The sequence below is a fragment of the Ursus maritimus genome, unplaced genomic scaffold (genome assembly GCF_017311325.1).
Source record: "Ursus maritimus isolate PB19 unplaced genomic scaffold, ASM1731132v1 scaffold_35, whole genome shotgun sequence".
Classification (NCBI taxonomy): Eukaryota; Metazoa; Chordata; class Mammalia; order Carnivora; family Ursidae; genus Ursus; species Ursus maritimus.
Window position 1 is genome coordinate 22027682 of NW_024426119.1, and position 24442 is coordinate 22052123.

The window sequence follows — 24442 nt, forward strand, 5'->3', positions numbered from 1 at the left end:
ATTTCTTGGAGGATGTATCATTTGGGATGGGCCTTAAATTTTTTAAAAATACAGATACAGTATAGAAGAGTGGCATTACAGGTGGGGGTGTATAGCATATGCAAACAGGAAGGTAGGGAAGAGGGACAAGTTCAAGTGGCTCTGTCTGGCAGGATGTGTACAGGATAAGTTATAGACCGGATATGATCAGAGCGTGGATAATAAAAATAGAAACAATACTTAGGGCACCAATGTGAGTTATGTTAATGCTGCTGTCCACATGGAGCCATTGAAGAATTTTTGAGTGGGAGGGTGATGTGAGGACCACTTGCTCCTCTCCTACCCTTTGTGGTGTCTCCAAGCTCTAGTGCCCTTGCCTCTGTCCAGCTCAGGGACATATAGAAACTTCGGCCAATGAATTAAACTTCCAGTGTCCTGACTTGCATATTGGGTGCCCCGTCTTGCAGAGCTGTCCAGAGTACAACAGAAATCGTGGCAACGGACTCTAGTAAATGCATACGCACTCTATTACTGTCAGAAGCCAGCATGTTGAGGAGAGAGTGTTCAGATGAAGACTACAGATAAGAGGTCATCGGTGGATTTAATGATAATACTTTGTGGAGTTATGATTTCAGCGTCTTAAAGAGGAAACTGATAAGAAAAAAAGGTGGGTGCAGATAGTAAATTCTAAGTAGTGAGCCGTGAGAATGGATGTAGCTAGGGAGCCTGTGGAATTGACTGTAACTAGTCACTCTTTCCAGGCAGCTCAGGGCTAAAATTGGCACGGATGTGCAGTGCAGAGTGAAACCCAAACAACTGGAGAGTTAGTTTGAGGTCACCCACCTGGTGTAATGTTCAAAGGCCTGTCCCTCCTGCTGCAATGTTGAAAGGCCCGGACCCTGCTGGCTGTTGAGATGGGCCTGGAGAAACTGTGTGTGTTTAATGGCCTTAATGTTTTCTGTGACGTGGACTTTGAGGTCATCAGGGGAGTCGGGTGGGGGGAGGGAAGTACCCTTCATGGGAGAGCTTGGAGGTCTGAGAAAGCTGGCGCCTGCTGGGGAATCAAAATAGGAAGCAGAGCAAAGCTTTGGTGTTTTGCAGCGGTCGGGGCAGGGCTCTCACTAGAATCGCCGGCGCGGAGGACGCCTGAGGATGGGGCCCTCTTAGCCCCCGCGGCCGCGGGCGTTAGTGCGCCCCGCTTCCTCGCACCGCAGGGCCTGGCCCGCACCGGCGAGCAGGGTGGAGCCGCGGCGCTCGGCTCGGCGGCTGCGGGATCTCGTCTCGCTCTTCCGCTTGCAGGTGCGCCCGGGGAAGGCGGGAGCGCAGGAAGGGGGCGCCCGCCATGCCCGGCCCGCAGCTCCCCGTCGCGGCCTCCAGCCCGCCGCCCCCGCGAAACGGCCGCCCGCAGCCCCTGTGAGAAGGAAGAAGAGGCGGCGGCGGAGAAGGCACCGCCCCCTTGGCGAGCTTCGCGACCTGGCGGCCTCCGCAGGACCCATGGCGGATTCCTCGCCCGCGCTGTCCCTGCGGGAAGGCGGCCCCCGGGCGGCCCGGCCCTCGGCCCCTTCGCCGCCGCCGCCGCCGCGCTCGCGCTCGGGCTCCGAGTCCGAGGAGGCCGAGCTGTCGCTGAGCCTGGCCCGCACCAAGACCCGCTCGTACGGCAGCACGGCCAGCGTGCGGGCGCCGCTGGGCGCCGGCGTCATCGAGCGCCATGTGGAGCACCGGGTCCGCGCCGGCGATACGCTGCAGGGCATCGCGCTCAAGTACGGAGTCACGGTGAGCAGGGCGCGCCGCAGCGGCGGGGGCCGGCGGCACGGGCGGGGGCTCGGGGCGGGGCCCGGAGGACCGGGGGTCGCGCAGGCGGCCGTCTGGCCCCCGCCGCTCGCTCCGCGCGCTCGGAGGGCCGCGGCAGTGGTCGCCGGAGATGCTCTGTAGCCAGACGGGCAGGCCGCCGAGGCTCCCTCCCCAGGTAGGTGCATCGAGTTCCCGGTGTCCTGCCCAGACTCGGCCCAGATCCGTGAGGAGGGCCAAAGACGACCAGGGAGCCACGTTCACTCGATACTCAGCCCAGATCACACTACCGTAGCGCATATTTACTCAAAGCCGAGCTGAGGCGTGGACTCAGGCAGAGAATTTTGTGTTCTCTGTAAACAAGCGCTGTGATGAGTCAGGGGTGGTACAGTTGTTTCCGCAGGATGGTTCTGGTTTTATCGATTATGCTGCTTTATTTAGAAGTGAAATGACACTCCTGGGTTCACCGGCAACTGTGAATGTGACACCTGTCGCTAAGCAGCAGCCCAGAACTGGGTTCTAGGTGAGCTGGAGAGCTGTGTTTATTATAAATTTATAAGTGTGTGTGTCCTAGGTATATTGCATTACACCTCTGGGAAGAACATGGAAACCTGAGGGAGCATATTGTCTCATTAAAATTACTTATAGTTAACTCTGAGCCATGTGATGGCCTTTTAACATTTGAGTTCTGTATCAGTTTTCCGTGTTCTGTCCTGAAACACCTTAGACACTAATGGGAAGAAAGGCAATCTTACCTGTATCTTTCTCTTAAAGTGGAACTCTTTCTGGCCCTTCCCAGAATGACAGAGGCTAATTTCTTTTGCACCTTCGAGTTGTTACTGTATGTTTACCTAGTAGGTCTTACCATTTAAACATTTTGAGACCAGGGATCTTGTTGTGCAGGCATTTACTGATATTATCATGCCATGGATAGTCCCTTTCCATCTGCCTGGGGGTTTCTAATTGTGAACAAAGAACTGCAATTCTATGTACATCAATAAGGCCTGGTTTGGGTGAGGGCCAGAAGAAAGCAGAGTCGGGGAATATCAGTAACTACCTTCTGCCGAATGCCTGCTGCTTGCCAGGCATTACATTTGTCCTGTTCCATCTTGTTTTTATCCCATTTGATTTTCCTAATGAGCCTTGGAGGTAGGTGTAATTCACCTTTTTATAGATGGGAAGATGAATGAGGGGTAAGGATATTATCTAACTATGTTTATTCATTGAGAGCAGCTTTGAGAGCAGTGCAGTGATAAAGCAAGCATTTGCTTTTATCTAGATATTACTTCTGATTTCCGCCCTTATTTCTATCCTAGTCTTATCAAGAGCTTACCAAGAGCTTAGCATCTTGGTTACTGAAGAAGAAAGGCCTCTTCTGTATGCTTTCTATGTGTCATACCCACTGGGCCAGGGTGACTGCACCAGGACTCCATGATATCCCTACCCACAGCAGTCTCTCCAGCCCAGTGCCCTCCATGGCTGCACTTGAGTGGCTTAGAGCTTCTAAACGTCTGCTCACAACTATTCTCTACCTTTGATCAAATGCTTTCTAATCTATGTTTTTGCTTACCATAGCTCCTGTTACTTACAACCTTAACACCCCTTCTGGTTAAAGTGTAAACCAGATTTTTCACTACTTTCATAAAGACTTGAGATGTTAATGAATTGGGAACTATAATGTATGACCACAAATAGTCTCAGCTACAGCACTATTGATACTATGGACCCCGTAATTCTTTGTTGTGGGGGTTGTGCTGTGCATTGTAGAATGTTTAATAGCATCTCTGACCTCTGCCTGTTAGATGCCAGTAAGACCCCAACCCCCACTGCCCATGCAGGCGTTGCCAAATGTTCCCTAGGAAGAAACTCATTCTTCGTTGAGAACCATTGGTTTATTACATGTGTATCATTTGCTTTAGGCCCTGAACTATAGTTGATGACATTTTTAGAGACTGTTGCACTGAGTCTGTAGAACCAGAGAAAGTGATCATTCTTATTGTAACAGTGAAGTGGTATTACTGCTTGAATTAACATAGGCAGATATTAATTAGATTTACTCATTGTAAATTGAGATTTTAGGTGGAAGCTAAAAAGGCAGAAAAGTTTTTTTCTTTCCCTGACTGAATAGAAAGAAGTTGAATTGGTTAATTTCTAGTATTGACTGCCAAAGTCATAAGCATATTTAAATTATTGTTTAAAGGAGTCAGTGATAATATGTTGGAGCTTCAGAGACCCAGGGCAGTGCACCTGGAAATTAGGAATCAGTCCAGGCAAACATTTGACTTTAACATCCCATGTCTGGCAAGAGCCGAGAGAACAGGAACTCTCAGGGAAGCCTGTCTGCTGATGACAGCTCTCCAGCCCCCCAGGTGGGAGTCCAGACAGGACTCCAGTCCCTCAGCACGGAGAGACTGGTAAGAGACAGTAGTATTCTAGGTACAGGGATGTTCCCAGAACAAAGACTGACAGGCGTGAAGGTGGAGGTCTGGTTGTCCACCCTGGGTTTCCAGGGGAACAAACTGGAAACTGGTTGTCTGAAGTGGTGCTCAATGGCTAGCAGCAGGGTACATCCCAAGATGTGGGGAGAGATGTGTTCCCCCAACTTGCCTGGCTAGGAGAATGCCCTGGGGCAAACTGAAAATAAAGAATCCTAACTGACCTTGACCCTACTGAATCAGAATATCCAGAAAAAGGAGCCCAGGAATCTTCCTGTTTTACATGCATGGCCTCTTTCTTGTTCCCAAAGCACTGTCCTTCCTGGGGTCTTGGCACTGCTGTTCCGTCTGTATGGAACACTCTTTCCCTGATAGCTGCGGGGAAGGCTCACTTCATGGGTGTATGACCTGTGCGGTCACACAGGGCCCCATGCTTAGAAGCCCTGCACTTGGTGTCATGCTCTACTATTGCCATCTTGGGAAAAAAAATTGTTTAAAGATTTTATTTATTCATTTGAGAGAGAGAAAGAGAGAGAGAGAACATGAACGGAGGGGAGAGGCAGAGGCAGGGGGAGAGGCAGAGGCAGATGGAGAAGCAGACTCCCCGCTGAGCAGAGAGCCTGATGCGGAACTTGATCCCAGGACCCCAGGATCATGACCGAAGGCAGACGCTTAACCAGCTGAGCCACCCAGGGGCTCTGCCATCTTGAAATCTGTAATACTTTGTGAACAAGGGCCCCAGTTGCGCTTTTCACTGGGCCCTGCAAATTATATAGCTGATCTTGGTTGGCTGTGTGACCTGCTCCCTCACTGCCTTCAAGTTCTTGCTTACATGTCTCCTCCATGAGGCTTCCTGACTACTCTCTGTCCAATTACAGCCCTCCTCCATACCCCCTCTCCCCTTCCCTGCCTTGTTTTCCCAACAGTATTTATTGTTCATCTCATTTTCCTTTTTTTCCAGCTTCCATCTTTTTGGTGATACATTAGTGAACAAATAGAAATCCATGCCCTCGTGGAGCTTATATCTTAGTCAGTGGAGACAGTAAGTAAACAAATGAAATACGTTACATGTCAGGTATTGATAAGCAAAATGAAAGAAAACTAAGCAGGGAAAGGAGAGAAGGAGAGCTAGCGGAGGTGGCCGTAATTTAAAATGGTGTGACCACAAAGACCTCACTGAGGAGGCAAGGGGGTGGGGAGGCGTGCAGATATCTGTGAAGAACATTCCAAGCAGCAGCAACAGCAAGTGATGCAAAGGCCCTGAGGTGGGAACATAATTGGCAAGTTCCAGGAATAGTGTACCTGGTGCTTAGCATGCAATAGGGTGTATTTGGACCAGATCATTTAGGGCCTTGAAGGCCGTTGTAAGAACTTTGGCTCCTTCTCTGAGTGAGTTGGAAAGCGCTGGAGGAATTTGAACAGAAGAATGACATGATCTGATTTGTGCATTAAGAGGATCACTCTGCTGCTTTGGGAACAGGCTGTAGCGGGGCAAGTGCCAAGGCGAGGAGACCAGATAGGATGAAGGCTTTGTAATAACGCAAGTGAGAGGATGGCAGCTTGGACCAAAGCAGCAGAGAAGGAAGTGGTGGGAAGCAGTTGGATTCTAGATGATTTGTTGATACGCTATCTATTTTCTGCTTATTTGCTTACTGTTTCATTTGAGTATCTCCACCTTAGAGATGGGCCCAGGGATCCAGGAGGTTTCTCTATAGGAAAGAAGAACATGGATGTTGGAGAACCTGGCCAGGCCTGATGCCTGAGGACCCCAGTTCTTCTGCCAGTGCCTTAGAAAATATTTGAAGGACCCTTCCCACATCCCTTTTAAAGTCATTATTAGTTGTTAATAACTGGCACTTTTTATTATTATTATTATTTTACCTGTTTTTATTGAGCCTGGTTTGTTTGAGTTCCTGTGCTGAATGCTGGGGCTACAGGATGATACATGCTTTCCTTTTGTTATTCATGGTGAGTTTGTCTACACCACTTTTCACTAGCCTGTAGCTACTCGAGAGGCCAGGTTGCTTGTCTGACTCATCTCTGTACATTCTGTGCCGAGCCTGAGTCTGGCACATGGCGGCCCGGTGTGAAATCACTGGGCCCTGGAGCTGAGCAGACCCTGAAGACAGAGCACAGGGTAGGGGTTGAGTGACTGGAATTACAAAGTGTGATTTGAGGCTGGCTCTCCAGTCTACAGAAGGAATGGTGCTGATTTTCTCCCCTTCTACCAGCAGGGAGTCTTGACGCTGAGTCAAACGTAGGTTTACATTTGAGCATCTCTACCAGAGAGGCATTTGAGGAAGTGGTCTGGGAAACTGAAACTATTTGGGCTGAGTTGAGAAACCATTAAATACAGTGTAGATCTCAGACTTGAATTTGCTTGGGCTGGAATTTCCCTGGCTGTGTCTATCTCTACTGAGACATTAAGGTCCTTTCCCTAACCCAGTGTCTAGATGTAGCTATGGCCTTCGTGGTGATCTTAGCTCCTTTCAGTTGGATGTAAGCTTCTGGAGGAAACTCACTGGCTCCAGGCAGCCACTATGAACTTTTTGTTTGGAAACCCTGGAAAAACATCCAGAGAACAGTGTACAAACTAAAAGTGAGCAGGAGGCGGTGAGGGGACCTATTATTTGCATAAACTTTTTCTTTGTCTCTTTGCTTCCTCCTGGTAGCCTGCCTGTCCTCTTCCCTCTCCAGTGCCCTCAATCACTTCCTGTCCGGTTTTATTCCCAGGGTCTTCTCACTTTCTTCCAGGGAGCTGCTAAACCTAGTCGCCTTGCTGAGAAAAGGTGAAATGATTGTCATTTTAGGGATAACAAGTGTTGTGAATTAGAAATGTAAGTATAGGGGCGCCTGGGTGGCTCAGTCGTTAAGCGTCTGCCTTTGGCTCAGGGTGTGATCCCAGAGTCCTGGGATCGAGCCCCACATCAGGCTCCTCCGCTGGGAGCCTGCTTCTTCCTCTCCCACTCCCCCTGCTTGTGTTCCCTCTCTCGCTGGCTGTCTCTATCTCTGTCAAATAAATAGAATCTTAAAAAAAAAATGTAAGTATATGTAAATCTTTTGTGTTCATAACTTTAGGCCCTGCTGCTGGTAGAAATCGTTGATCCTTGCTAATCAGAGGCAAGAGAACCACAAATAAATAGTGCAACATGTAGTGAGAAGTATGGTAAAATAGCCTTTAGTAGCTTGGGGTTTAATAGATTCTCATGTATTCTTTTATATTATTTAATTTAATTTAATTTTTAGGGGGGAGGGGCAGAGGGAGAATCCCAAGAATCCTTATGTATTCTTTTTTAAAAAACAGTTCCATTGAGGGGCACCTGGGTGGCTCAGTCGGTTAAGCATCTGCTTTTGACTCAGGTCATGATCTCAGGGTCCTGGGATTGAGCCCCACGTCAAAAAAAATCTCTGCTCAGCGGGGAGTCTGCTTCTCCACCTCCCCATGCTCTCTCTCTTTCTCTCAAATAAATAAACAAAATCTTTAATAAAAAACCAGTTTCATTGATGTATAATTTACATACCACAAAATTCACCCATTCTAAGTGTACAATTCAAGGACCTTTAGTGAACGTACAGAGTTGTGCAACCGTCAGCACAATCCAATTTTAGAACAGTGCCATCACTCTGAAAAGATCCCTGTGCCACTGACCATACTTCTGTTTCCTTCTCTAGCCCCAGGCAACCCCAAATATACTTTCTGATCTATAGATTTGCCTTTTCTGGGCATTTCATATACATGACGCCCCATATTTCTTCCGAGATAGCATGGGAAAGAAGTAAATCCTTTTCCCTATTAGCACATGGCAGTGAAGGAGTCTGATTGTCACCAAAACCTAGGACTTAAGAGTGAGAGTTAGACGGTGGCATGGTTGGTGAATCTAGCACTTACTAGAAAATGATCTTAAGAGAGTCCTTTAGTATAGAAGTCTTTTGTTTTCTGTAAAATAATAATCAAATGAAAGTTACGTGTATATATGAGTATATTCTGTAAGCCACACAATGCTGACTAAATGTTAGTCATTATGTATCTGGAAATATTTTTGGAAGGGTTTGTCTTTCTTAAGAAATGGAGAGGAAGAAACAAGTTTTGAATGTTGTTTTCACCGTTAGGCAAGTGGCCTGGTGAAGCTGATCAGAGCAGCCTTTGTGGAGAGTTCCCGGCCGTGCCCAGCAGCTGCTGTTGAGATACTTTTTGGGGGGGAAGTTTTGTGAGTTCCCTTCAGAGTCAGTTCACCTTTACAAAATGTATTTACAGGGGAATCATTTTAAAGAACTTGTTTTTAAGTTATCGATGGTACTCGTTCAACCTGATGTCACGATGGTTGATCTTGTGGTCACCTCGTTAGCTCTTACTTAATTATTCTGTAATCTGTTTCTTGGGGACCAGACAGTAAATTTTCTTGAGTCATGCTATTCAATCCTGATCGAAAGAGACTTTCGAGATGAAAGCAATTTGATTGCTATAGGTACCCCTGCTTATCTGCCCAAAAGAAATAGGTCGGTGTTGCTCTAAAAAGGTCATATTTTCTGTTCTCAACATTAATTGGGTGTTAGGAAATGTTGGACAGAAGGGCGGGAGAAATAGGTGAACTTTTTTTTTTTTAGTTTGAATAAATTGAATAATACATTTTTTAAAAAGTCCAAGGCGTTGGGTTCTATATAGAAGGCAGCATGGTTTCCCCAAAGGTAATCCATTCTCTACCATCCACCCAAGGCCTGCTATGATCCAGTCTTGTTTTAGAAGGATAATTCTAGCAATAGAGTGGAGGAAAGAGTATATATATTGGGGAGGATGGAGAAAAGGGATCATAATGTCTTCCAAGAGTTCTAATTTACTGTTCTCTGCTTTATGTGTTCCGAACACAACCCAGGCCTGCGTGGTGACAGCGCCAGGAAACTGCAATTTTCAAAGCCTGTAACAAAATGAATGCTTGTGATATCCAACACTTGAAGCAGCTGTAGTTATTCTATATATGTTTTTAACAGCAAAACTTGATGGCCTTGTATAACAACTGCAGTGAAGCGTGCTAGACTTGAACACAGTGGGACGTTTACCATTAAAGTAATCATTTAGCCTCGGGCACGGTGGACTTCCACGGTGAGAGCAGCTCCCGAGCCTCAGTGTGGAAGTTATTTCTGTAGCGCTCCTGACAAGTGTGTGTGCACTGGATGAGATTTAATGAGGGCTCTTCTTTATTTCTCCGGGAAGCCTATTTATTCACGGAAGAACTCTGCTAGAGACCTCTTCCTTCCTTGTATTGAAAAATTTTAACTTTTTTTTTTTTTTCTTGAGAGAGAGAGAGAAGGGGGGGCAAGGAGGGGCAGAGGGGGAGAGAGAATCTCAAGCAGGCTCCACACCCAGCACAGAGCCCAACACGGGGCTCGATCTCACGACCCTGAGATCATGACCTGAGCCGAAATCAAGAGTTAGACACTTACCCGACTGAGCCACCCAGTTGACCCGAAAAAAATTTAACTTTATAAAGCATCTTTCAACACCAGGTTTCTAGTTCTATACCTAGGGGACAAAATTTCAGAGGAATTTCACAGACTTTCACAGGACAGCATCTGAGCTACTTCTGTCCTTGGCTAAATAAATAAATAATAAAATAAAATAAAATTGGGTATTTGGAAATGTTGAACAGAGGGCAAGTGGGAAAGTTGTAGTTTTTCAGCTCTTCCTTGGGTTGGATCATGACTTTTCTGTCATGATCATGACTTAGCTTTATTTGAGGTGACATTCCCAGAACATCAGACCCATCTATGTTCAGATAAAAGTATAAAACTTTCCTAAACATCATTGCACTGTTTGGGATTATCTCATCTCTTATCCGTGCTGGTGAGGTTTTCTCCATGACTAGGCTTCCTGTTTCCGCTAATGCCTCTTTCTTGCTAATCCATGTTCCCCAAAGCTGCCCGAATGATCTTTAACTCTAATCAGATTGTGTTGCTCCCTTTCTTCACCCTCCAGTAGCTTCTCATCACATTAAAATAAAATCCAATTTTGGGGACGTCTGGGTGGCTCAGTTGGTTGAGTGTCTGACTCTTGATTTCAGCTCAGGTCATAATCTTGCGGTCCTGGGATTGAGCCCCAAGTCAGGCTCCGAGCTCGGCGGGGAGTCTGGGATTCACTCTCCCTCCGCCCCTCCCCACCCTCACGCATGCACCTCTGTTTCTCTTTCACACACACACACACACACACACACACACACACACACACTCTGTCTCAAATAAATAAATAAAATCTTAAAAATAAATAAGATAAAATGCAGTTTTTTACCTTGGCATCCAGGGCCCTATGTGGCCTGGGGTTTTGCTCTTTATTCCTTACACTTCAGCCACACTATTTTTTCCCTGTGCTGGGGTCTTGCATCTGCCCTTTCTCACTGGAATGCTGCTTCCCTCCCCAGCCCCCCACCCCGCCCTTGGCTTTTTTCATGGCTGGTTTATTCCTTAACTTTACTACAAGTCCAGAGTTTGCAGCCTGCTCAGTTGGTTCAAGCCACTACTTGTACAGGAGAACAAGTTAAGATCAAATTTATCACCTTTAGGGTGGGGGGAACATAGAGCACACACCTCAGGGCAGTGACAACATTAATGTTAATTATCTGGGCTTGGTTTTATGAAATTTTTTTTATATATTCTTTGTAGGAGAAATATTTTTTATCGTGAGAAATTCTTACCTCCTTCCTTCTCATTTGCTAAATACATGTTAAGATCTGCCCTTACTTGTTGCTTTCTCACTTTTAGCCAAATTTAATAATAAGATAGCAACTATTATTATCATTTTTGAGGGCTTCCTGGGGGCTACGCATTATCCTAAATACTTTACATGTGTTAATTCATGTAACCCTCATAATCCTCATAATGATCGTACTGTGTGGAAGGTACTGTTATTATCCTTACTTCACAGAAAAGAAAATGGAACAGTGGATGATTAGAAAGTGGCAAAGCCAGGATTTGAACCCAGAAAGTATGGCCCCAGAGCCCATATTTCTAACTACTCTCTTGTATCAGGCTCATTTCATCTTCAGACTCAAATCTGTCAGTCCTTAGATTGGTCTCCACCTTGATGCTGACTACGTCTGGATATCCCGGATATCCTTGATGCTGTATCCCTTCTAGACTATGGGACGGATATACCCCTTAAATGCTTGCCGATGACACTGAGGTGGAGACAGCATAGTCTCTGGCTTCAGGAAGCTCATAGGCTAAAGAGGCACTTCTATGAGTGAATCAATGGGATGATAGACAAGAACAAAGGAAACCCTGCCCTTCATTCCCTGTGCTCCTTGACTACACCCAGCTGTTGACTCAGTCACTTTGTCTTCTGGTCCCTGCCATTGGCCTTTTGCCTAGCTGTGATGGGCTGTCTTGTTTCGAATGATAGATGTGTGGGTCAGGGTTCTGACAGGAAACAGATAGTGGGCACAGGGGGTGTGGCCAAAAGAGAATTTAGTGGAGGAACATTTACAGAAGTATGAGCAGGGTTGAGGGAACCAATCAGGGATGGTGAAGCACCTGAGACCAACAATAGCAAGGAGACATTACCCCAGGGCTTGAAGGGCAAGGGGAAGAAGTGGTGTAGCCCACGTGAGGAAGGCTGGAGCCTTGGACGAGGGAGCGGGCACCTGGCAGGAACTCTGCCATAGAGGAATGCAGCCACTGGAGTCCTGGTGCTCTATCTTTCTGCTGATGACTTCCTTTGGAACACCCACTGGAATTCCAAGGACAAGGGGCATAGGTAATGTAGGTCTTAAGAGGTCAGCCTCCTGGGGTTCAGAACAGGCTCAAGAAGAGTTGGGGATGGATTGGGTGGCGGGGGTGTATTGCAAGGGAGAGTAACTAACACAACAGATGACTTATTTTCCCTTTCTGGTTACTTCCTTGGATTCATCTTCTATGCCTGTTTCTCTGACCTGTTTTAATTAATTCATCCATCCATCTATCCATCCTTCTGTCCTAAGCACTTAGTGTTACAAGGTCTTTGTTAGCTTCAGGGAAGATATAGAAATAAAAGTGCTGGTCCTGAAGGAATTCACAGTTTATGCTTGACGTTCTCAGCCCTGCCTCGGCAATCAGATCCGGTGTTCCTGTCAGTTTCTGTCCTCCATCATTATGCTCAGAAAATAATAGGCCCCTGCCAATAAGCGCTTCAAAGGGCACTGAATCAGTGAAGGTTCTTTGATTTACAAGTGACAGAAAACCTAACTCAAATTGGCTTAAGCAAAAAAGAAACAAAAAATGGGTTTATTGGGTCATGGAACTGAAAGGCCCTAGGGTATTCTGGCTTTAGGCTTTGATTCAGAGGACTGATTGCTCTCCTCCCAGATGGCCTCAGGTTCCATGAGGTGAAGGGATGACTGCTCTTTCCAGCAGAAAAAATAGAGGATCTTTCCCCTCCCAGACCCAGCAAAAGTCTCCCTGCATCTTTGGATTGTTCCAGGATGGAACTGTGACCTATCATGAAAGCTAGGACACCGTGACACTCCAAAGGGCAAGAATGAGTCATATGCTCATCCTAGAGTGTGTGTGTGTGAGGGGGTGAGTTGCTCAGGGCCACTGGAAGCCCACATACTAAGCCGGAGGAGGTGGATGCTAGCTGGTTAAAAAAAAAAAAAAAAAAAAAAAAAGAGGGGTATTAAAGGCATGGTAGACTCTACCTAAACCTGCTATGGATAAGGTATTCAAGTTATTTAAATCTCTCAAATCGAAGCCTGAACCAGACCAGAGATACTTAGGATTTTCAAATTTTAATTTTGTCTCCTAAATGCACCTGCCTATTCATGCCTCTCTTCCTCAGCCTTACCTTCTCTCCTTTAATCAGAAACTAGAACACAAAAGACTACCCCACTCTACACAAGATACTTTGATGTAGTATCTTTAAAAGAAAAAAGAAAAAAGCTTTAAGTATAGCATTTGTATAGATTCAGCTTATAGTAAGAAATCAGGGTTCATTTAGTAATCAACTATTGTTTTTTCAGTCTCTTTCATGTAGAAATCTAACTTTTTCACTCACAATTTGGCATTAAAGGATCCCATAATTTGGTCCCTTTAGTCATGCGCTTCTATTCTGGTGTTGCCTGGACTTCAGAGTCAGACAGAAATCTCGGCTCACGCTTTCTATTTTTTATTTTTTTAAAGATTTAATTTGTTTATTTGAGAGAGAATGAGGGGGGAGGGGCAGAGGGAGAAGCAGACTCCCCACTAAGCTGGGAGCCCAAGGTGGGGCTTGATCCCACGACCTGAGCCGAAGGCAGACGCTTAACCTACTGAGTCACGCGGGCGCCCCTCCAGCTCACACATTTAAAGAGCCGTGGGCGCTTGGTCAAGTCCGTCATCTATTGTGTGCCTTAATTTCTTCATTGGAACATAGTGTCTGCTGCCAGGTGCTCTGCGAAATATTCTTTCTCTCATATACATCCTATCTATGTGCTGTCTGCCTGCTTACCTACCTCCCCCTCTCTATCCCCTCTATGCAAATATGCGTGTGATCTCTCATTGCATCTTTCCGCCAACCCTGTGCAGCGTGGGTGACACCTGTTTTACACACGAGGAAACAGGCTGAGGGGAAGAAGTACGAGCTCCCGTGGAGACGGTTGGTGTTGGCGGAGCTGGGGTTTGAAACCAGGTCTGTGTGTCAGATTCCCAAGCCCGCGCGCTCGGCTCTCTTACCAAACCGTCGGGGGTCCCTGGCTCACAGGAAGGAGCCGTGCGGAGATTGAGGAGGCGCGGGGCAGTGCGCCGAGAGGTCCGCAGACGCGGGGCGCGCCGGGGAGGGGCGCACGCCGTTCTCCAGCGCGCCGGGAGCCCGCGGACGTGGAGTCCTGTCTGCGCTCAGAGCGTCGTGGTCTTAGGCGTGCCTCTTACCTCTCCGGAGTCTCCGTTTCTTCATTTGCAAAGACAGTGCTGGAGGGCAGAGCTGTTGTGGAGGTTAAATGAGACTCCACGTGTAGATTCCATTCTCCCTTTCCAGCCCCACCTCCCATTCCCACCTCTGCGCGCTGCGGGAGGCATCCACAGGCTAGGAAGGAGTTTGACGGTATAGAAATTGTATTAAATTCTAGCTTCTTCATCTGCCAGTGTACGACGGTTCCATGGTCCACAGATTCTCTGAGTTTTGTTTCTTTTATTTGTAAAGTGGATCTTCAAATTCTTGCTCCATAGGGTAAGAAATATGAGATAATTATGTAATGTGCTCGCCACCTCCTTTCCTTGCCTGTACCCCCTCTACCCGCTCTTCAAGGCCCATCTAAAGTCAAAAGAATGAAATCAGAACCCCACCTTCTCTGTGAGCTTTTCTTAATGCCTGCAGCCCCAGTCTACACCATTCTTGCAAATGCTCGTTGTATTTATCCCTATACCAGCTCCTGTATCCATTATATTTACCAAACACAATTCCAGAGACACGGGAAGCGCTCCGTAACTAAAATACAGTACTAGTTTTTTTAAAAAAATCACATAATAGAAATGTTAAAACAAGAATAGAATTTATTAGATAAACTAAAAATTCTACATTTTTTAACTTTAGGGATTTAAGGCTGCTTTGTAAAGGCTGCCTTGTAGGGGAAATATTATAGTGGGAGAAAATTAGTCTTTCCTTTTTTAAAGTTGGGAAACAATTCCCTGACTACTCTTGAAATAACCAGGAGTACCTGGGGAAGTAACTAAACTCAAATTGAGAATCTCGAATCCAGAGAAAGTGTTGCACATATTCTGAGCCTGGATATTTTTAGTTCTGTTTGTGTAGTAAACCTTATTAATGGATTTATTTATATATAACTCCGTGTTTCCTTTTTTATATTTTAGATGGAGCAGATTAAAAGGGCAAATAAACTGTTTACCAATGATTGTATATTTCTGAAGAAAACTTTGAACATCCCAGTTATATCAGAGAAACCTTTGTTGTTTAATGGACTTAACTCAATAGATTCTCCAGAAAATGAAACTGTCGGTAGCAGTTTTTCTCATGAGGAAGAGCCAGTAGCAGCTGGGGAAGACCTTTCTCCTCCCAGTCCTCAAGAATCTGATGTTAAGCCCGTACAGCCTGAAGAAGTGTCAGCCAGAGATTTCCTGCAGAGACTAGACTTGCAGATTAAGATGTCAACACAGGCAGCCAAGAAACTAAAAGAAGAGAGCAGGTAAAAATACACTGGTAAAATGTCAGAGGCTGAATAAATTACTCTTACGATGTCCTTGCTTTCCTAAGATTTTGTTTTGTTTTCTCTTCTTTGCTCCTCTCTTTCCTTTTTTTTTTTTTGCTTTGAAAACTATATATTAATTCTAGAAAATCATTTTCAGTATATGAAGTGTAAAAAGAGCTCCTGCATTCTGCTAGGGCTTTACTGTTGCAGTATACTTGCTTTTGTCTCTGTTATTTAGTATAAAAAGGCTGCTTGTTTCCTTTAGTAGCGTAACTGTCCAGCGAGCAATTGTGGATAGCAGCCAAGCAGAAACATCTAGTTTATCCCTTCAAAGGAAGGACTGCCCTGGGAAGTACTTGTATAATACTGATCCTAATGCAATTGTCAAAGACATTGTCCATTATTTGTTACTGGGTGCTTTTCATGTGAGCTTTTTTCTTTGTTCTTTAATTTGGTACAAGGGCAAGTCTTTCTCTCTCCTACAGAATTGGTTTTCTTTTTCCTTTATGAATTCAAGAATGGCACAAACTATTGTGTTTCCTTTTTTGCCCTGGCTACCAGGAAGCTCGCAACTAAAACTGATGTTCAGTTCAACTACTACAGTATTTCTTATGGTTAATATATTCGTACTGTTCTCTTTTCCTTAGTCCTGATTTTTTATTTCTATCTAATTCATCTTATTTTATGTATGCTTTTTGTTGTAGGCACATCAAGTCCTTTTGAGGAAAAGGTGGATTATAAAAAATATAAACAAAGATGAATATAATCATTTTATAATTTAATGTTTTATTTAAATGTAATAAAAAATGGAAATATATAAGAATATATATTCTTTTTTTTATAAGTACCCTTCTTTATTCCAATAACTGAGATGTCAATAAAATGCAGATAATAAGGTATACCCTAATGATTATTTGCATTTCATACAACTACTAGGACATGCGAAATATTATAAATTGATATACTCCTGCCCTTCTTTGGCAAGTGGATATTAACTTGTATAATAAGTATATGTATTAGTTTTCTGAATATCATTTTTAAACACTGATTTATGCTGAATTTCTTTTTTTCAGAGATGAAGAAAGCCCCTATGCAACTTCCCTCTATCACAGTTAGATGATCGGGGTGATAATCTAACCTGGATTAAGAGATCGTTGGGTCATAAAGAAACCAACAACTGAAGATAAAAAAGCATACGTCGTTAAATCACAGTTTAGTGATTCCACCTACTGCAGTTGCACTGACGTGCTTATTTCTGGCTTTCTATAATTTTAAGTCTTTATTATGGCATGAGAGCAAAATTGTATCCTAAAGCTCATCACTTTTGTAGGTGATGGTAGTTTTTAGACTAGTTTTGTAAATACTAGGTAACATAAAGCATCAAAGACTATATACATATTCAAGCTGAAAACAATGTTGATCTTCCGAGAAATCCTAATTATGTGAAATATATGGTTGCTGTTTAAGTGATGCTGATTTTGCTATGTGTTTATAACTTAAGTGCTATATATATATATTTCGATATGTATTACATATTCTGTATTAATATAAAGAACCAAATTTTGTCTGCTATTTTGTAAAAAAATAAACTACAAAAGCCTGAATGAGAAAATAAACTATGTTTTCATATTTGAGTCTTCAATTTTTTTCAACAAATGGAAAAATAAAATTGACTTTTAAATTATTTTTGAAATGGTGGCAGCTTCTCCTCCATTTTAATTGCTTTTATTATTATAATTGGAATTTTGAAAAAGTTTCAGTAATCTAAAAGCAAATTGATTATGGTATTAGTAACCTTTGCATTTTCATAATATTTGACCTGAAATGTTTGGGATATGGTATAAACATAGAATATGATCAGGAGAAATTAAAAATACCATGCTCTGACACATTGGTGAATTCTAGTTGAGATTTCATTGACTCACTTTATAGAGTGTTTCGTAGGCACTGTGCTCATTTTAACCGAGGGTCAAGTTTTTATTCACATAATTTGTCTTTTTTCATATGTACAATTACAGCCATAAATCTTAAGCCAAATATTATTTATAGGTAGACTGTTTTTGGTCTCAGTTTTTATTCAAGTACCAGGTTAAAGAAATCTTTAAGCTTCTACAAAAATTCCCCATCTTTTCCCCTCCCCTGCATCCCCAAAGGAATCTGCTTTCTATGGAGCAAACAGGACTCCCATCATTTTCTCTTCCCCATCTCCCTCCTCCAGGTCTTCCATTAAGCAGGAAACAGGTGCCCTTAGGCGTCAATGTGGCAGAGCTTGTAGAACCAGAAGGGCACATCTCCAGCCCTTGAGGGTGACCAACAGGTGCTTGCATGGGAAACAGTAGTCATCTGCCCTTGTCTCGAATGTCTTGTTTGTCCATGACATACATACTCCCTGATGTGTTGGTTATTTTCTCATGCTGTTACTGTCTTTGATACAGGGTGATGTCTTGATCATGTTTTGCCATTCCCTGACTATGGGAAGTTAGTTGGAAGAGGAGAAAACAAAGAAAACAAACAAAGGAAGGGAAACTGTTGTGTAGCCTCTCTGGAGGCACAAGAACTTTAAAAAATGTGAAGTTATCATGCTGTTTAACATAACATGATGTGAAATTTGAGAGTAATCCAAAAGACATAAATCCAGGGGCGCCTGGGTGGCACAGCGGTTAAGCGTCTGCCTTCGGCTCAGGGCGTGATCCTGGTATTCTGGGATCGAGCGCCACATCAGGCTCCTCTGCTATGAGCCTGCTTCTTCCTCTCCCACTCCCCCTGCTTGTGTTCCCTCTCTCGCTGGTTGTCTCTCACTGTCAAATAAATAAATAAAATCTTAAAAAAAAAAAAAAAAAAAAGACATAAATCCAAAAATGCTATCCAAAAGATGTTAATACAAGCAGATACGTAAAATTAAGACCACAATCTTAAGAATATTCTTCTGAGTATTTCTTTGTTGCCTAAGGTTTACTCTTAGTACTTTCTGGCCAAGACATTTCTCTCCGTCAAGTTATTCAAAACTCTGGATTTGTTGTGGCCACAGTTGAACTGTCTTGGACCAGAGTACTTTAGTACAGCCTTGGAGGAGTGGACTGAGCCACAAGAAACCAGGTTCGAGGCTGTTTTAACCACTTCCTGGCCATCTGAGTTTGAGCACACCCTATGCCCTTCCTCTTGTGAACAGTTTAGTCATTTCTAAAACAGGGCCGATGATCTCCCTTTTCTTTTGTCTTGGTTACTGCTGGGAGCTAATGAATGTGCGTCAGAAAACTACAATAAAGTCCCTAAATAAATGTCTTATTTAAAAATAGACTGCATAGATATCTAGATAAATTATAGACAAGTGAATGGATAAAATGTTTTAATTGCAGCCAGCCTTTTTTTTTTTTTCCTGTTGTGCAAGCAGCCTATTTGGACTATAGGACATGGGTGAAATAGTCGATCATGTTATCAAAGATGACATTAATACAGTCTGACTCATTGTGTTTGGCAAGGATAATTTGGGCACAGGTGTTTTTAGTTCCCTCATACTGCTCACTAGGGAGTGCTGGCCTCTCGAGAACATACCGAGTTTAGTTTTTGTGGGTGTCAGGCTTTGGTTTTTGTTTATTTTTACAACCCTAGAGAGGATGGGGAGGAGCAGCAGTGGTTTCCTCCCTGTGAAAAATAACCTCTTAACATTTTCCCTATAAGTTTCCCAGCCCTCACCAAAAAGTAGATACCAAGTAGGAGCATTCGAGACAAGTATCAGAAGGCCGTTTGAAGTCATGACAGCTAATACACAAAACATTGTATTATTTTTAAGATTTCCAACTGAAATAGAAAAATATGTTATCACTTTATGCTGAATAATGCATTTTCAAAGCATTCTTTGGTTTGGGAGCATTGCGCATTAACATTTCAGGAGGACCTTGGGCCACTGTGTGTTGTTTCCAGGGCCGTGTTTGCGATGGCAGCTGAGGAAGACCCCAAGTTCATTAACCTTTTCTTCCAGGAAAGCTCATTTACCAGCTTTGGTCCACAAAGAAGGGAATGACCGTTTTCTCTATTTCTGTCCTACTGCCTGGCCCTCTTGCTCTCTGTTGTGAAACCTTGGCCTCGAATAAATCCAGTTCAGATAACTCAGGTCTGGCAGACATTTTTACTTTGCTTCTGTAGTGTTTATGACCTCATTCTTCCCCTTGGAGAGCACATAGTTATCCCTATTAATAAACAAACGCGATATCTGGAAATCTCAAGAGTGGGGAGAAATTGTTGATGAATCCAGCAAACCCTATGCTTATCTTTCGGGTTCCTTCTTGCACCATTGGACCCGATAAAGAGGCAGCAGGAACAGCCAAAAAAGCAGAGAGTTATCCTTTAAGCTAGAGAGGCTTTGAGGAAATGTTAATTTATTTTAACTCCCCAAAGGGAACTGGTAGTGGAAACGACATCTTGTAACAGACATATTCTATGAGGTGCTTCGGTACCCAGCATGCCTTGAAAACAGAACCCCCTAATTCTTCAGGGGGGTGCCTGTGGGTGTGACACGGCAGGAAGAATCTTCAGTGTTAAGTTCTGTCCATGACAGGCTTTCCAAAGCAACATATCTCTGATTATAAAATGTAAATCTATAAGGAAATAAGGATTCTATATACAAAATCACAGCTTACATACTTTACTTCTCAGACAGTTTTTATGGCAAGAAAGCTATGTGTAACCACTTCTAAAAGGTTAACTACTGCAATTTCATCACTTTCTAATAATCCTTGGGTCAAATAACTTTAATGACAGAATTAGAAGGGTTTTAAGCTATGGTGACTGAAACAGTCTAAAGACCCCGGATCTTCTGCCATTTCTACAGGCTGCTGTAGATACGCTTGATGGCATCAGCTTCTTCTTTATCAAGGATGCCTTTCTCCACATAAGCATCAGCTTGTTGGTTGATGAAGTCCCTCATCTTTGAAAGGTCATAATCTGGAAAAAATCGTTAGGGTATCATGAGCAACGATCAGGAAAGAGACATCCCATTACAGTGATGACCATTAACTAAGAAGCTTGTAATGCAACAACCCAACTACCATTCCATCCCTGTCTCTCACACTGGAAAACATAGTAGGTCTTGGCATTGGCTCAGTCTTTAGAGTTAAAAATCATGTTTATGTGTATGATATCTCATTTGCTGTCCATCATCACACCTGTAAGGTGTTCAGGTGGGGCGTGGGGGGGGGGAGTACCACCCTCATTTGACCATAGAGGGAACAGGCTCATAGACCAGGGCTTTGCAAACAATATTTATACCAAGCACCCGGGGCTCTTGCAGGTTTGTATTCAGTAGGTCTGACGTGGAACTCTGAATTCCGCATGTTAAATAAGCTCCCAGGGAGATGTTGGTGCTGCTGGTCCAGGAATCAATCACACCAGGGTAACAAGATCCTAAAGCTTTACTACCTTGCTCAGGATCACGTGGGTAATAAGAGTTACAAACAGAACCAGGTGTTTTGGTTTTCTGCAATTGTTATACAGGTTAAGTCACTGTTGATGTGACCCCCCCACTTCCTTTTTTTTCCAAATTAACAATTACCATGGTTTTTCATATCATCTGAATTATATGCATGGAGCAAAAAAAAAAAAATTATATGCATGGAGCTTTTTTTTTTTTCTGAGAAACCTCTTTATGGCTCTTCTGTCCTACTTAAACAAAAAACCTGTGTAAACCATCAAACCGCCCATCAAAAACAAAGAGATCCTCAAGTAAGGAGGCTGCCTGTGGCATTTTTCTGAAGGCTTAAAGAAAACCCACATCCTCCCTTGATGGTTATTGTTTTAAAAAGTGGAAAACACAGAAACACGAAAAAAACATTTAAATCACCTGAATTCTATTAATCATAAATAACCACAGCTGGTTTTGTGTTCTACTTCTTTTGCTTTTCAAATGTATGTGTCTCAAGCCAGAACTGAGATCACAGTATATACACAACCTTGTTAACGCGCTCCTTTCACTTTGCCCAGTGAGCAGCAATATTCCTCAGAAACACCGCTTTTAATGGCTACCTACAGTGCATCCTATGGTGGTACCAACATTTAGCACTGACGTCTGTCAGGGCCGGACATGTGGGTCTTCTACACCCCAGCATACTTGGGGAGACCCCCCCCCCGATTTTGAGTTGCCTGAGGCTGAGTTCCTTGAGGACAGTGCCGTTCCCCTCGGCTATAGCAGCCCCTGGAACACAGCCCTGTCTTCGGTCAGTTTGTAAAGGAGAAAAAAAAGGGAGGGAGTGGGGAACAAAAGCTCAGAGCACCCCTGAAAGGAAAACTATGAAGAACATCTCTGTAAGTGCCAGGTGTTTATCATATCAAGTGAGCCGGAGGCTTCTTCGAGGCTTCGAGAAAGCCTGTTTCCTCTCGGAGAAGAAAGGCATTTGTTCTCCTCCGGGCTTGGCCATGAAGATTAAAGAGACAACTGTCAGCCCTGGGCACTTTATGACTGTCATCTGACTTGCTCCTGGCGAACTTCCATGAGGTAAGCATTAGTAACGCCATCTCGAACTTCCATGAGGTAAGCATTAGTAACGCCATCTCGAACACAAGACACAGGACAGAGGGGGTAAGTCACTTGCTTGGGTCATGGCGGAGTCGGGTTCTGAAGCCCTGTCTGATTTAGTCCCCTCAGAGACAAGACACAGGACAGAGGGGGTAAGTCACTTGCTTGGGTCATGGCGGAGTCGGGTTCTGAAGCCCTGTCTGATTTAGTCCCTGCTCTGGCCATCTCCGGCCTCGAAGGAGGGAACGTGAAGCGACTAACAGGTGTAGAACCACTGCTCCGTAAGTGCCTGGGCCTGTTGTTGTTGTTGTTGTTGTTGTTGTTCACTTCCCCTTACTGTCAGGACAAAACAGAATCGAGCTGAACGTACATTTTGTGCGCGCCTCACCAGCCCGTTCCTGACTGGCTCGTAGGGCACAAAGGGGCGCCTCCTGATGATACTGGTTCAGATGAGCTCTGGCTCTCCCGAGGTGGCTGCAGGGTCAACACCTTTAGTGGGACGAAAGGCAGCCCAAGGGCAGATGTGGAGAGGTCCGGGTGTTTGGAATGGACAAACAGGAAAATCTTCTGCTTTCTTTTGAAATGGAGGAACTATTGCTAAGACATAGCTGTCACTGTGTGCCCTGGGAGAACAGCATGGTGCAGTAGAAAGGCCACTGGCTGCCTGTGAGAGCACACACGCCAGGAGCCACCTTGCCAACCTTAAGAAGGTTTTAAGGTTGTTAGGCTCAAAAGAGAAAAGGGCTGTGATTCACTTTTTTAAAAGCACAGACTTTATTTTGAAGGGTGCATAAAGTTTTTTCCTCCTCAGTATCACATCACACGGACCTCCCTTTTCTGGATTTGGGAAGCAGACGCAGGTCACCCAGTCCCCTGCCCAGCAAAGGGCATCCGCAGAGGTTAAGGAAGGTCAGAACTCATAGAGCAAATGGACTTGCTGCTCGCACAGCTGCAGCCACTGCAAAGCCCCAGGAACTAGACGCCCACAGGCTTTAAGGGATGAGCTAGGTCAAGCACGGCACATACAAAGGCAATGGAGGAAAAGCTCTCCGCTTCTGCACTCGGCAGGGCATTCTGCCTGTCACCCTCACTGCCTAGAGGCAGAGGGGAGCATCGAACTCAACACTGTCATTCTGAAATTTGCTCACAGCGCCTTCGAGCTGCAAGCACTATTGTTCCCTGCTTCGCTAGGTTGGCCATTTCTGGAAGTGCAGATTAAATGGCAGGGTGTTGCGGGTTATAACCAGGAGTCGGATTCATGTTAATCAGTGAAAGAAAGAACATAAGTACTCCCGATTGTTGGACCATAAAATTAACACGGGTTTCAGAATACATTTTGATACCTACTGTATGACGCTGATGCTAAGATCAACATTTTTTTACAATTTGAAAGTCTTCACAGTGATGGCACGTTATAATTTTTCTTCCTTAGTGGTATATGAAACAGTGGTGCATTTTCTAATCAATGACAGATTTGATGAAATATGGTGCATGTGGGTTTGACTGGAACTGACAGCCTGGAAAGTCACATCATTTTGAATCAAATCAAATCAAAAATATGCGAAAAGCTGATAACTGTTTCCATCTTACTCGGTTTAACAAGATCACAGGCTAAAGAGGGGCTAAAAATACCTCTTTCTCCCATCGCGCTCTCAGTGATTCTCAGACTTGGCTACACAGTGGAATCACGGGAGAGGGGTTAAAAATACTGATGGCGGCATCCTTCCTCTTGAGTGTCTGATTTAGTGGCTCTGAAATGCGACCGGGGCATCGAGACCCTGAGGAGCTCCACAGGTGATCTGAATGCACGTTCAAGTTTGAAAACACCGCTCATCTCATTTTAAAAGCATCACCTGACAACTGCTTGGCCAGATTCCTGGGAGTCATAGTGGACTCCTCTGTCTCCACATTGCTCTTAAGTTTCTCCCTTCTTTGTTTCCTCTGCCTTGCCTTGGTTTAAACCCCAACATTTTTGCTCCAGATTCTTGCCTCCAATCTCTGTGCAATCCTCTGGGGTCCTATTTCTTCAATCTGTAACCACACTGCTGCCAGATAGATTTCTCATTTCTTAACCTAATAAAGCCCTAATTTAGGCGTTTCCAACTAAATCTTATCTCCTTTGCAGGGTGCACGAGCTCCTTCCTGATCTGGCCACAGGTCCTCCCCACAGACACCCAGTGTTCCTGGGAAACCGAGTAGCTCCAGTTCCCAGAACGCATGACTTGCTTTTTGTCCCTTTATGTCTTGGTACCCAGTGTTCTTTCTGCTTCCATCTCTTGTCACTTAGCTTTCCAGCAAAAGCTTTTCTGCAGACCTTTCTCCCAGTGCTCTCCCTCCCTCTAAAGAGATGGGCTCCCTACCTTTGCACCACTCCACCTGTCTGTGATAGCCCTGAGCGGGGCCAAGTGTAGCTTGAGTGATGCTGGGAGCTCCTTGGGGGGCCAGGGAGAACAGGGGGAGGCTGCCTCTTCCATTTTCACATGTTTGGTACTCAGAACAAAACAGTCTTGTTCTGTTTTTTTGTTTTAAGTAAGTGAGTGACAGCTTTTGTGACTGCAGGGTGCATCTAATATGTAGTAAAAAATGCC

The 24442-nt window shown here is 44.4% G+C and overlaps 2 protein-coding genes across 6 annotated transcripts in view; one reads left to right on the top strand and one right to left on the bottom strand.

Annotated features, from left to right (window-relative positions):
• The first annotated feature begins 1060 nt into the window (after window positions 1-1060).
• LYSMD2 (LysM domain containing 2) lies at window positions 1061-16975 on the top strand. 3 transcript variants are annotated; one of them, XM_040620635.1, is made up of 3 exons: window positions 1061-1752; window positions 15012-15343; window positions 16420-16975. In XM_040620635.1, exons 1-3 carry the CDS (start codon window positions 1474-1476, stop codon window positions 16460-16462), a joined length of 654 nt encoding a protein of 217 aa, XP_040476569.1. In that variant the 5' UTR covers window positions 1061-1473; the 3' UTR covers window positions 16463-16975. The 3 variants fall into 3 exon arrangements, with proteins under 3 accessions (XP_040476569.1, XP_040476570.1, XP_008704193.1); XM_040620636.1 differs by lacking the exon at window positions 1061-1752 and adding an exon at window positions 1823-1945; XM_008705971.2 differs by lacking the exon at window positions 1061-1752 and adding an exon at window positions 2156-2290.
• Window positions 16976-18182: 1207 nt separating this feature from the next.
• SCG3 (secretogranin III) overlaps window positions 18183-24442 on the bottom strand; it is a 36018-nt gene continuing 29758 nt past the window's right edge. For all 3 annotated transcript variants that reach the window (XM_040620637.1, XM_008705969.2, XM_008705967.2), the window contains one exon: window positions 18183-20287. In XM_040620637.1, coding sequence (XP_040476571.1) covers window positions 20169-20287 — 119 coding nt within the window. In that variant the 3' untranslated portion in view covers window positions 18183-20168. The remainder of the gene's footprint in view (window positions 20288-24442) is intronic.